The sequence below is a fragment of the Microcaecilia unicolor genome, chromosome 8, assembly GCF_901765095.1.
Source record: "Microcaecilia unicolor chromosome 8, aMicUni1.1, whole genome shotgun sequence".
Taxonomy (NCBI): domain Eukaryota; kingdom Metazoa; phylum Chordata; class Amphibia; order Gymnophiona; family Siphonopidae; genus Microcaecilia; species Microcaecilia unicolor.
In genome coordinates, this window is record NC_044038.1 from 2,779,924 (window position 1) to 2,793,209 (window position 13,286).

At 48.1% G+C, this 13,286-nt stretch overlaps 1 protein-coding gene across 5 annotated transcripts in view; it reads right to left on the minus strand.

Annotated features, from left to right (window-relative positions):
- The window catches only part of E4F1 (E4F transcription factor 1), a 70,717-nt gene extending 57,794 nt beyond the window's left edge, over positions 1-12,923 (minus strand). For 3 of the 5 annotated variants that reach the window (XR_003943255.1, XM_030213622.1, XM_030213620.1), the window contains exons 1-2: positions 12,706-12,923; positions 3,068-3,219 (exon numbers count right to left, since the gene is read on the minus strand). Coding sequence is in view for 4 of the 5 variants with exons in the window: in XM_030213622.1 (XP_030069482.1) it covers positions 3,068-3,219; positions 12,706-12,832 (279 nt within the window). In the remaining variant the exon portion in view is untranslated. The remainder of the gene's footprint in view (positions 1-3,067; positions 3,220-12,705) is intronic. The other 2 variants (XM_030213623.1, XM_030213621.1) reach the window with 1 other exon arrangement.
- Between the last annotated feature and the right edge of the window lie 363 nt (positions 12,924-13,286).

Here is a 13,286-nt window from a genome sequence, read left to right on the forward strand (position 1 = left end):
TGACCTGGATTGACCACTGCTGGAACAGGATACGGGGCTAGATGGACCACTGGCCTGACCCAGTAAAGCTATTCTTATGTCCTTATGTCATTCTGCAACTTAGCTGGTCACAAAGGGGCCCTTTTACTAAACGACAGTAAGTCCACTGCGGGCCAATCTGGAGCTACTACTGGCCCAACACGGGCGAAGGCAGTAGTCCCACCCCCATCCCCACAATGTGGCATTTCCGGAGCTAGCAGAAATATTCAAAAGAGGGTTACCCAGCAGTAATCGGGCAGCTCTGCGAGGTACCCGGTTACTACGGAAGTCTTTAAAGCCACCGCTATGGGTGGTGGCAAGTGCTCCCCCAACACAGCTGTGCGGCAAGACCAATCTTACTGCGTGCCCTTGTCTTTTTTTCAGCCTTTTTACCTGCTGAGGGAAAAAGGGCCTCAGTGTGCAGCAAAAACAGCCCCTGCTGCTAACACAGGGCCCTTTTTACAGCAGCTTAGTAAAAGGGCCCCAAAAGTTCTTTTAAATTTTCATCTCTGCTGTATGCTACCATCAACCTACTATCTTCAAAACAACGATGAACCAACCAAAACAAGTAAATTCTCTTAATTACTGAGGCTGTTCTTGCCAACAGAGGAATAATGCAGCAGACAAGTAGGTCTCAACTGTGCACAGCTTGAAGTTAAGCTGGAGCGGACGAATTAGATCAGCAATTAGAATTCACAACGCAGCAACTGCGAAATGGGGGCTTTTATTAGGATAAGGATAAACACACTGATGTTAATTTTGAAAAGATTATAGATACAAAATGCAACAAACTTTTGTGCATGGTATAATCTAATATAATAAAACGCACCGTGAACGTTCTGAAGACAACGTTCTGTGAAGCCGGAAGTTTGAAGCCGGAAGCTTCAAGCTGAAGCCTTGAAGCCTTGAAGCCATCTGACGTCACTCCCAGTGAAGCCTTCAAGCCAGCCAGCCGTCTCTGCCCCGCCCTCGCCTCAAACCAAACAAATCGGGAAGCGAAGCGTCAGGGAAGGAGGCGGCGCTCCCGACGTAAAGCTAGACGTCGGGAGCGCCGCCTCCTTCCCTGACGCTTCGCTGCACGAACCGCCACGGAGGTAAAGTTAAAACGAAGAAGAAAAAAAAAAAAAAGGAAGCATGGATGCGAACGGGGGGGGGGATGCATGGATGCGAAGGGGGGGCATGGATGCGAGGCATGGATGCGAAGGGGGGGGGGGGGAGAAGAGGGCGGGCCAGGCTGGGACATGGGAGAGAGAGTAGCATGGATGCGAGGGGGGGGGTCATGGAAGGGCAAGAGGGGACTTGCTGGAAAAGGATGAATGGAGGCGGCAGGGGACAGAGGAGCATGGATGGGCATGGATTGGGAGGGCACGACTCAGGGACAGAGGGGAATTGCTGGAAAAGGATGAATGGAGGCGGCAGGGGACAGAGGAGCATGGATGGGTATGGATTAGGAGGGCAGGGCACAGGGAGAGAGGGGAATTACTAGAAATGGATGAATGGAGGGGGCAGGGGAAAGAGGGGCATGGATTGGGAGGGCAGGACTCAGGGAGAGAGGGAAATTGCTGGATAGGGAAAAATGGAGGGGCCAGGTGACAGATGAGCATGGATGGGCATGGATTGGAAGGGGCAGGACACAGGGAGAGGGGAATTGCTGGATAGGGATGAATGGATGGGACAGATGGGCATGGATGGATATGGATTGCACAGCAGGCCTCAGGCATAGAGGGGAAATGCAGGATAGGGAAAAATGGAGGGGCCAGGTGACAGAGGAGCATGGATGGGCATGGATTGGAAGGGCAGGACTCAGGGAGAGGGGAATTGCTGGATAGGGATGAATGGAGGGGACAGATGGGCATGGATGGATATGGATTGCACAGCAGGCCTCAGGCAGAGAGGGGAAATGCTGGATAGGAAAAAATGGAGGGGCCAGGTGACAGATGAGCATGGATGGGCATGGATTGGAAGGGCAGGACTCAGGGAGAAGGGAATTGCTGGATAGGGATGAATGGAGGGAACAGATGGGCATGGATGGATATGGATTGCAGAGCAGGACTCAGGCAGAGAGGGGAAATGCTGGATAGGGAAAAATGGAGGGGCCAAGTGACAGAGGAGCATGGATGGGCATGGATTGGAAGGGCAGGACTCAGGGAGAGGGGAATTGCTGCATAGGGATGAATGGAGGGCACAGATGGGCATGGATGGATATGGATTGCAGGGCAGGCCTCAGGCAGAGAGGGGAAATGCTGGATAGGGATGAATGGAGGGGGCAGGTGACAGACAAACATGGATGGCCATGGATTGGGAGGGCACGACTCAGGGACAGAGGGGAATTGCTGGAAAAGGATGAATGGAGGGGGCAGGGGACAGATGGCCATGGATTGGGAGGGCACGGCTCACACACACACTCGCTTGGTGTCATACACTCACTCTCACAGAGAATCTGTGTCTCACACACACACTCTCTCTCTTGCCCACACACACACACTCTCTCACACTGTGTCTCACATACAGACTTGCACACACTCTCATTCTCACACACACTCTCTCACAAACACACTCACACCCAGACTCACTCTCTCACACACTCACACTTTCACTCTGACTCTCAAACAGTCACTCTCACATACACTCTCCCAAACATACACACTCCAAGGAAAACCTTGCTAGCGCCCGTTTCATTTGTGTCAGAAACGGGCCTTTTTTACTAGTTGTACATAAAGGTTTTTTGGATCAGTGATTATAACTCATGGCTCAAAGCACTACAATACAGTAAACACAAAGTGCCATTAATGTTCAGAGAATCGTTTCCTCCTTTCAGTAGAATAATCTGTTTTGGGGCAATATTATTGTCATTATTGCTGCACTTTAGTCTTGAGTTCAAGGGGAAAAAAAAAAATCAAGCCCTATATGTTCAGAGACATTACTGGCAGATTTCACTTCCAGGCTCTGTTAAATACCTTTATGGTTTAATATGTCAGACAGAATCAGGCCACAATATTTTCAATTCTGTATCAGCTTGATTACAGCACAGACATGAAACTCGAGTCACCTTTTGTACCTCTTCACTGAGCAGACTGGCAGTAGAGAGAGTCACAGACTCTTGAACTCGCTGACACAGCTTTTGTATCTTGTGCTGGACAAACTCTTCCAAGCTCGTGAATTCTGCTTGACAACGACCACACTTGTGCACATCATCCTCATCTGCAGTGGAAGACAGGAGAGAACTGAGAATGAAACATGCAGCACAAAATTTTCAAAACTGTAGGGCAGACTCCACAATCATATTTAGCAAATACCTCATACAGTATATTTATGGATATCCCGACTGAAAAGCTTACAACTGACTGGGCTAAATGTAACTGAGTGAAAAGCATTTTTTTTAGGAGTACTGAAAACACTTTCAACAGTATTTACTTTCTGACATACAATGGAATGTGCTTTCCAATTAAAATCAGTAGATTAGGTAGTAGTGGGAGATTGTGTTCCGCTTCCTCTATAGGTCAATGCATAAATAATTTTGATTGGTACAAAAGTGGGAGTGGGTGAGTAAAAAAAAAAAAAAAGTTTGACAAGCAGTAAAGAGTATCGCAGAACGGTGAAAATGGCAAAGAAAAGTTTCATGGCGAGTCCTAGGCCTAGAATAATTTTGCCACAGACCTACTTTAATTGTCCAAATAAATGTGAATTTTGTGTGATTTTTTGGTAGTTTAACAATTACTTAGCACTGAAATATACCGGCGGCTCCTGACAAGTGAAACGAAAGCTACGTACTTATTCTGCAGCCATTATGTTTAAGAGTTTAAATGATATTTAATATAAATAGATTTAAAAAAAACAAAAAAGACAAGAAGTGAAAATTAGATAATAAAAGGAAGGTGAAGGATTTTAGACTTATGATGGAAACACCCGTTGGCTATTTAATTTAGCAACGGTAAATCTGAAGACTTTTCCACCTCCAATATCCAGTTAGGATCTCAGTTGTTGATACAAAGACTTAGACATGTATGTACCCCTGCCCCAACTCAATGCTGGCCCTGACAATAGGTTATGGATAGTCCTAGTGGAAGGCAAAGAATGTCATCTTCAAAGGTGAGAGGGGAGGAAGAAAATAAGGATGGACATCAGGACAGATGTTTTTGAGAAGTGTGAGTGAAGCAACTTGGTGAGGTGATAATTAGGTTGATTTGCATGCTGTTTTGGTTTTCTCTAGCAGAGTCTGGGTGTAGTAGTGAGCCTAAAACTGGGGCAGTGCTGTTGGTGTTCTCTCTACAGGAATAGGAGCCAGCTGTGTGGGTGCTGAGCACCCCCAATATTGAGCAAGCTTGGTTTCTTTTATTGGGTGACCAAGCAGACTTGGGAGGTGTGCTAGATGTGGTGTACTTGGTTTTTAGCAAAGCCTTTGACACGGTTCCACACAAGCGACTGATAAATAAACTGAGTGCCTTTGGTATGGGATCTAACGTGACTAACTGGATTACAAACTGGTTAAATGGCCCAGAAATGAGTATAGTGGAATGAAACTTAGGGAAGGAAAAAAGTAAGCATGAGTGATGAGGCCGTGATTGGGGGAGGGGGGGGGGGACAGGGTCTGGGGCTGGAGAGAGAGAAAACAAGAATGGTGAACAGAAGAACAGGAGATCTGTTGAGAGGGAGAGGCTACTAGGGTTCAGAAGAGACAGAGATTGTCTCTTGGATTTGGGTTGGTGTTGGTAACTGGAAGGAGAGACATCCAGATGACTTAGCAGGGATAAGACAAGCTCAGAGGCCCATCCAGTGAATTTCATTCATCGATTAAGTGTACATTTGTTAACCAAATAATAATCTAGTAAAAGAATTAAAGGGTAGCCTAATGGTTAATGCAATGGGCTGAAAACCTGGGGACCTTGATTTAATAAATCTTTAAGAGGAAAGTAGGATAACTTGATATATCAGACAGAATATACTTCTACTCACAAGCCTACATTATAGAAGATAACAGTGCAAGGAACAGACTTTTAAAGTACTAATTAAAAGAGGAAAAAAGCCTCAGAACCCAGTTCAAAGAGATCTTCAACTCAGAACAATAAATGGGTAATTAACTAATTGGCTACCTTCCCCTCCCCCCCCCCCACCACTAATGCAATCATACAATGTCCAGTAATTAGAAAGTTGTTCTTAATGTTTATCTGAAATTTGCCCAGAAGAAAGCTGCGCACTGCCAGGTCCCCCAACTAACAATGGCCAGTGTTTCACCAAAGGGTTACATAAGTATTGCCACACTGGGACACACCAAAGGTCTATCAAGCCCAGCATCCTGTTTCCAACAGTGGCCAATCCAGGTCACAAATACCTGGCAAGATCACAAAAAAGTACAAAACATTTTATACTGTGTATCCCAGAAATAGTGGATTTTCCCCAAGTCCATTTAATAATCATCTATGGAGTTTTCCTTTAGGAAGCTGCCCAAACCTTTTTTAAACTCCACTAAGCTAACCACCTTCACCATATTGTCTGGCAACGAATTCCAGAATTTAATTACACGCTCAGTGAAGAAAATTTTTCTCCGATTTGTACTACATTGTAGCTTCATGGAATGCCCCCGAGTCCTAGTATTTTTGGAAAGCGTAAACAGACGCTTCACATCTACCCGTTCAACTCCACTCATTATTTTAGAGACCTCTATCATATTTCTTCTCAGTCGCCTTTTTTCCAAGCTGAAGAGCCCTAGCTGCTTTAGCCTTTCCTCATTGGGAAATTGTCCCATCCCATTTATCATTTTCGTCGCCCTTCTCTGCACCTTTTCTAATGCCACTATATCTTTTTTGAGCAGCAAACTGAGCAGAAGGTTTCAATGTAACATCAACGACGACACCTAGATCCCTTTCTTGGTTTGTGACTCTTAATGTGGAACCTTGCATGACGTAGCTATAATTCGGGCTCCTCTTTCCCCATTACTACTACTATTTAACATTTCTAAAGTGCTGCCAGGGTTGCGCAGCGCTGTACAATTAACAAAGAAGGACAGTTCCTGCTCAAAGGAGCTTACACTCTAAAGGACAAAAAGTGCAGTCAATCAAGATTTAGGCAGTCTAGATTTCCTGGATAGAGGTACAATGGTTAGGTGCCGAAAGTGACAAGAAGGGATGGGAATGGGACTTATATACCGCATCACTTTGCACTTGCTCACATCGAACGTCATCTGCTGCTACTACTACTATTCAGCATTTCTATAGCGCTGCAAGGCATACGCAGAACTGCACAAACATAAAAGAAAGACAGTCCCTGCTCAAAGAGCTTACAATCTAATAGACAAAAAATAAAGTAAGCAAATCAAATCAATTAATGTGTACAGGAAGGAGGAGAGGAGGGTAGGTGGAGGCGAGTGGTTACGAGTCAAAAGCAATGTTAAAGAGGTGGGCTTTCAGTCTAGATTTAAAGGTGGCCAGACCTCGGCGGAAGGGGGGGCCAGAGCCCGAGGTGGGGGGCAATGTTTAGCCGCCTCCCCCAGCCGCCAACCCCCCCTTGCCACTGCCGACCCCCCCATCACTTTGGACCCCCCGCCACAGCAATCACAACCCCCCCCCCCCCACACTTTGGACCACCCCTGCAACTGTGTACGGGAAGGAAGAGAGGAGGGTAGGTGGAGGCGAGTGGTTACAAGTGGTTACGAGTCAAAAGCAATTCAGACGCCCAGTCTCGTAAGGTCCTCTTGTAATTTTTCACAATCCTCCCAGCGATTTAACGACTTTGAATAACTTTGTGTCATCAGCAAATTTAATTACCTCACTAGTTAATCCCATCTCTAGGTCATTTATAAATATGTTAAAAAGCAGCGGTCCCAGCACAGACCCCTGGGGAACCCCACTATCTACCCTTCTCCATTGAGAATACTGACCATTTAACCCTACTCTCTGTTTTCTATCTTTTAACCAGTTTTTAATCCACAATAGAACACTACCTCCTATCCCATGACTCTCCAATTTCCTCTGGAGTCTTTCATGAGGTACTTTGTCAAACGCCCAATAACAATTGGCTCACCTTTATCCACATGTTTGTTCACTCCTTCAAAGAAATGCAGTAGACTGGTGAGGTAAGATTTCCCTTCACTAAATCCATGTTGGCTTTCAGGCTTATTTTCGAAAGAGAAGGGCACCCATCTTCAGACACAAATTCTATCTTTTAACCAGTTTTTAATCCTATCCCATGACTCTCCTCTGGAGTCTTTCATGAGGTTGTTTCAGGCTAATTGTCAGTTGGGGGGACCAAGGCTGCAGCTCTCTCCTGGACAAAGTAACTGTTTGGGGTGGGGGGAGGGTAACTAAGCTACAGATCTGTCTGAACTGGGTTCTGAGCCCCCCCCTCCCCCTCCCTTAATAAACATTGTAAAAGTCTACTCCTGGCACCACTGTCTGAACTTGATTCCATTCCTGGCCCAGTCACTAGAGTCCCTCGTCGGAGCTCAGCCTCCTTCTTCCCTTTTTACCCTCCTCAGCCACGCGTCAGGGAAGCGCCTGCGACGCCCCCCCCCATCACTTTGGACCCCCCGCCGCCGCAATCACAACCCCCCCCCCCACTTTGGACCACCCCTGCAACTGTGTACAGGAAGGAAGAGAGGAGGGTAGGTGGAGGCGAGTGGTTACAAGTGGTTACGAGTCAAAAGCAATTTAGACGCCCTGTCTCGTAAGGTCCTCTTGTAATTTTTCACAATCCTCCCGTGATTTAACGACTGAATAACTTTGTGTCATCAGCAAATTTAATTACCTCACTAGTTAATCCCATCTCTACATCATTTATAAATATGTTAAAAAGCAGCGGTCCCAGCACAGACCCCTGGGGAATCTCACTATCTACCCTTCTCCATTGAGAATACTGACCATTTAACCCTACTCTCTGTTTTCTATCTTTTAACCAGTTTTTAATCCTATCCCATGACTCTCCTCTGGAGTCTTTCATGAGGTTGTTTCAGGCTAATTGTCAGTTGGGGGGACCAAGGCTGCAGCTCTCTCCTGGACAAAGTAACTGTTTGGGGTGGGGGGAGGGTAACTAAGCTAAAGATCTGTCTGAACTGGGTTCTGAGCCCCCCCCTCCCCCTCCCTTAATAAACATTGTAAAAGTCTACTCCTGGCACCACTGTCTGAACTTGATTCCATTCCTGGGCCAGTCACTAGAGTCCCTCGTCGTCTCCCGCTTTAGAAACCAGCAAAGTCGGAGCTCAGCCTCCTTCTTCCCTTTTTACCCTCCTCAGCCACGCGTCAGGGAAGCGCCTGCGACGCCCCCCCCCATCCCTTTGGCCCCCCCGCCGCCGCAATCACAACCCCCCCCCCCCCCCACTTTGGACCACCCCTGCAACTGTGTACAGGAAGGAAGAGAGGAGGGTAGGTGGAGGCGAGTGGTTACAAGTGATTACGAGTCAAAAGCAATTTAGACGCCCAGTCTCGTAAGGTCCTCTTGTAATTTTTCACAATCCTCCCGTGATTTAACGACTTTGAATAACTTTGTGTCATCAGCAAATTTAATTACCTCGCTAGTTACTCCCATCTCTAATCATTTATAAATATGTTAAAAAGCAGCAGTCCTAGCACAGACCCCTGGGGAACCCACTATCTACCCTTCTCCATTGAGAATACTGACCATTTAACCCTACTGTCTGTTTTCTATCTTTTAACCAGTTTTTAATCCTATCCCATGACTCTCCTCTGGAGTCTTTCACATGAGGTTGTTTCAGGCTAATTGTCAGTTGGGGGGACCAAGGCTGCAGCTCTCTCCTGGACAAAGTAACTGTTTTTTTTTGGGGGGGGGAGGGTAACTAAGCTACAGATCTGTCTGAACTGGGTTCTGAGCCCCCCCTCCCCCTCCCTTAATAAACATAGTAAAAGTCTACTCCTGGCACCACTGTCTGAACTTGATTCCATTCCTGGCCCAGTCACTAGAGTCCCTCGTCGGAGCTCAGCCTCCTTCTTCCCTTTTTACCCTCCTCAGCCACGCGTCAGGGAAGCGCCTGCGCCGCGCCCCCCCCCATCACTTTGGACCCCCCGCCGCCGCAATCACAACCCCCCCCCCCCCACTTTGGACCACCCCTGCAACTGTGTACAGGAAGGAAGAGAGGAGGGTAGGTGGAGGCGAGTGGTTACAAGTGGTTACGAGTCAAAAGCAATTTAGACGCCCAGTCTCGTAAGGTCCTCTTGTAATTTTTCACAATCCTCCCGTGATTTAACGACTTTGAATAACTTTGTGTCATCAGCAAATTTAATTACCTCGCTAGTTACTCCCATCTCTAAATCATTTATAAATATGTTAAAAAGCAGCAGTCCTAGCACAGACCCCTGGGGAACCCACTATCTACCCTTCTCCATTGAGAATACTGACCATTTAACCCTACTGTCTGTTTTCTATCTTTTAACCAGTTTTTAATCCTATCCCATGACTCTCCTCTGGAGTCTTTCACATGAGGTTGTTTCAGGCTACTTGTCAGTTGGGGGGACCAAGGCTGCAGCTCTCTCCTGGACAAAGTAACTGTTTTTTTTTGGGGGGGGAGGGTAACTAAGCTACAGATCTGTCTGAACTGGGTTCTGAGCCCCCCCCTCCCCCTCCCTTAATAAACATAGTAAAAGTCTACTCCTGGCACCACTGTCTGAACTTGATTCCATTCCTGGCCCAGTCACTAGAGTCCCTCGTCGGAGCTCAGCCTCCTTCTTCCCTTTTTACCCTCCTCAGCCACGCGTCAGGGAAGCGCCTGCGCCGCGCCCCCCCCCCATCACTTTGGACCCCCCGCCGCCGCAATCACAACCCCCCCCCCCCCACTTTGGACCACCCCTGCAACTGTGTACAGGAAGGAAGAGAGGAGGGTAGGTGGAGGCGAGTGGTTACAAGTGGTTACGAGTCAAAAGCAATTTAGACGCCCAGTCTCGTAAGGTCCTCTTGTAATTTTTCACAATCCTCCCGCGATTTAACGACTTTGAATAACTTTGTGTCATCAGCAAATTTAATTACCTCGCTAGTTACTCCCATCTCTACATCATTTATAAATATGTTAAAAAGCAGCAGTCCTAGCACAGACCCCTGGGGAACCCCACTATCTACCCTTCTCCATTGAGAATACTGACCATTTAACCCTACTGTCTGTTTTCTATCTTTTAACCAGTTTTTAATCCTATCCCATGACTCTCCTCTGGAGTCTTTCATGAGGTTGTTTCAGGCTAATTGTCAGTTGGGGGGACCAAGGCTGCAGCTCTCTCCTGGACAAAGTAACTGTTTGGGGTGGGGGGAGGGTAACTAAGCTAAAGATCTGTCTGAACTGGGTTCTGAGCCCCCCCCCCTCCCCCTCCCTTAATAAACATTGTAAAAGTCTACTCCTGGCACCACTGTCTGAACTTGATTCCATTCCTGGCCCAGTCACTAGAGTCCCTCGTCGGAGCTCAGCCTCCTTCTTCCCTTTTTACCCTCCTCAGCCACGCGTCAGGGAAGCGCCTGCGCCGCCCCCCCCCCATCACTTTGGACCCCCCGCCGCCGCAATCACAACCCCCCCCCCCCCCCCCCACTTTGGACCACCCCTGCAACTGTGTACAGGAAGGAAGAGAGGAGGGTAGGTGGAGGCGAGTGGTTACAAGTGGTTACGAGTCAAAAGCAATTTAGACGCCCAGTCTCGTAAGGTCCTCTTGTAATTTTTCACAATCCTCCCGCGATTTAACGACTTTGAATAACTTTGTGTCATCAGCAAATTTAATTACCTCGCTAGTTACTCCCATCTCTACATCATTTATAAATATGTTAAAAAGCAGCAGTCCTAGCACAGACCCCTGGGGAACCCCACTATCTACCCTTCTCCATTGAGAATACTGACCATTTAACCCTACTGTCTGTTTTCTATCTTTTAACCAGTTTTTAATCCTATCCCATGACTCTCCTCTGGAGTCTTTCATGAGGTTGTTTCAGGCTAATTGTCAGTTGGGGGGACCAAGGCTGCAGCTCTCTCCTGGACAAAGTAACTGTTTGGGGTGGGGGGAGGGTAACTAAGCTAAAGATCTGTCTGAACTGGGTTCTGAGCCCCCCCCTCCCCCTCCCTTAATAAACATTGTAAAAGTCTACTCCTGGCACCACTGTCTGAACTTGATTCCATTCCTGGGCCAGTCACTAGAGTCCCTCGTCGTCTCCCGCTTTAGAAACCAGCAAAGTCGGAGCTCAGCCTCCTTCTTCCCTTTTTACCCTCCTCAGCCACGCGTCAGGGAAGCGCCTGCGACGCCCCCCCCCATCACTTTGGACCCCCCGCCGCCGCAATCACAACCCCCCCCCCCCCCACTTTGGACCACCCCTGCAACTGTGTACAGGAAGGAAGAGAGGAGGGTAGGTGGAGGCGAGTGGTTACAAGTGATTACGAGTCAAAAGCAATTTAGACGCCCAGTCTCGTAAGGTCCTCTTGTAATTTTTCACAATCCTCCCGTGATTTAACGACTTTGAATAACTTTGTGTCATCAGCAAATTTAATTACCTCGCTAGTTACTCCCATCTCTAAATCATTTATAAATATGTTAAAAAGCAGCAGTCCTAGCACAGACCCCTGGGGAACCCACTATCTACCCTTCTCCATTGAGAATACTGACCATTTAACCCTACTGTCTGTTTTCTATCTTTTAACCAGTTTTTAATCCTATCCCATGACTCTCCTCTGGAGTCTTTCACATGAGGTTGTTTCAGGCTAATTGTCAGTTGGGGGGACCAAGGCTGCAGCTCTCTCCTGGACAAAGTAACTGTTTTTTTTTTGGGGGGGGAGGGTAACTAAGCTACAGATCTGTCTGAACTGGGTTCTGAGCCCCCCCTCCCCCTCCCTTAATAAACATAGTAAAAGTCTACTCCTGGCACCACTGTCTGAACTTGATTCCATTCCTGGCCCAGTCACTAGAGTCCCTCGTCGGAGCTCAGCCTCCTTCTTCCCTTTTTACCCTCCTCAGCCACGCGTCAGGGAAGCGCCTGCGCCGCGCCCCCCCCCATCACTTTGGACCCCCCGCCGCCGCAATCACAACCCCCCCCCCCCACTTTGGACCACCCCTGCAACTGTGTACAGGAAGGAAGAGAGGAGGGTAGGTGGAGGCGAGTGGTTACAAGTGGTTACGAGTCAAAAGCAATTTAGACGCCCAGTCTCGTAAGGTCCTCTTGTAATTTTTCACAATCCTCCCGTGATTTAACGACTTTGAATAACTTTGTGTCATCAGCAAATTTAATTACCTCGCTAGTTACTCCCATCTCTAAATCATTTATAAATATGTTAAAAAGCAGCAGTCCTAGCACAGACCCCTGGGGAACCCACTATCTACCCTTCTCCATTGAGAATACTGACCATTTAACCCTACTGTCTGTTTTCTATCTTTTAACCAGTTTTTAATCCTATCCCATGACTCTCCTCTGGAGTCTTTCACATGAGGTTGTTTCAGGCTAATTGTCAGTTGGGGGGACCAAGGCTGCAGCTCTCTCCTGGACAAAGTAACTAAGCTACAGATCTGTCTGAACTGGGTTCTGAGCCCCCCCTCCCCCTCCCTTAATAAACATAGTAAAAGTCTACTCCTGGCACCACTGTCTGAACTTGATTCCATTCCTGGCCCAGTCACTAGAGTCCCTCGTCGGAGCTCAGCCTCCTTCTTCCCTTTTTACCCTCCTCAGCCACGCGTCAGGGAAGCGCCTGCGACGCCCCCACCCCCCACCCACCCCGGGCCTTACCTTGGCCGCTGAAGAGGCCTTGGGACTCCGCGGGGCCGCCCGAGCCCCGGCCTGCCAGTGAGCTCAGCCCCAGCCCGCCGCAGCTCTGCGCCGCCACCGCTGCCGTAAGGTTGGTTCCCGCGTTCATCGCCCGCCGGCCAGACGCGCCTCTCCCCTGTCGCAACGCACTGCAGGAAAAATGGCGGATTTACGACCGTGTCGTCATAACAACGAACCGTTCCAACAGGGGGGAGGCGCAGTCAGCGCGTCAGGTGACTTATCAGAGACGCCGCGCCGCCATCTTTAATGTGGGCAGCCAATGCCATTCCTCGCCTTCCTCAGACACCTGCCCCCTTTAGTAGAGGAGGGGGAGGGGAGGGGTCCTTTTACTACTACTACTTAGCATTTCTATAGCGCTGCCAGGGTTACGCAGTGCTGTACAAGTTTAAACACGGGGAGGGACAGTCCCTGCTCAAGAGAGCTTACAATTTTACTAAAGCTTAGTGGGATGCCAAAACTTGCCCAATTTTTCACTTATTTGTCCTGTCTGTCTGTCCTGATTTAGATTGTAAGCTCTTTTGAGCAGGGACTGTCTTTTCTTC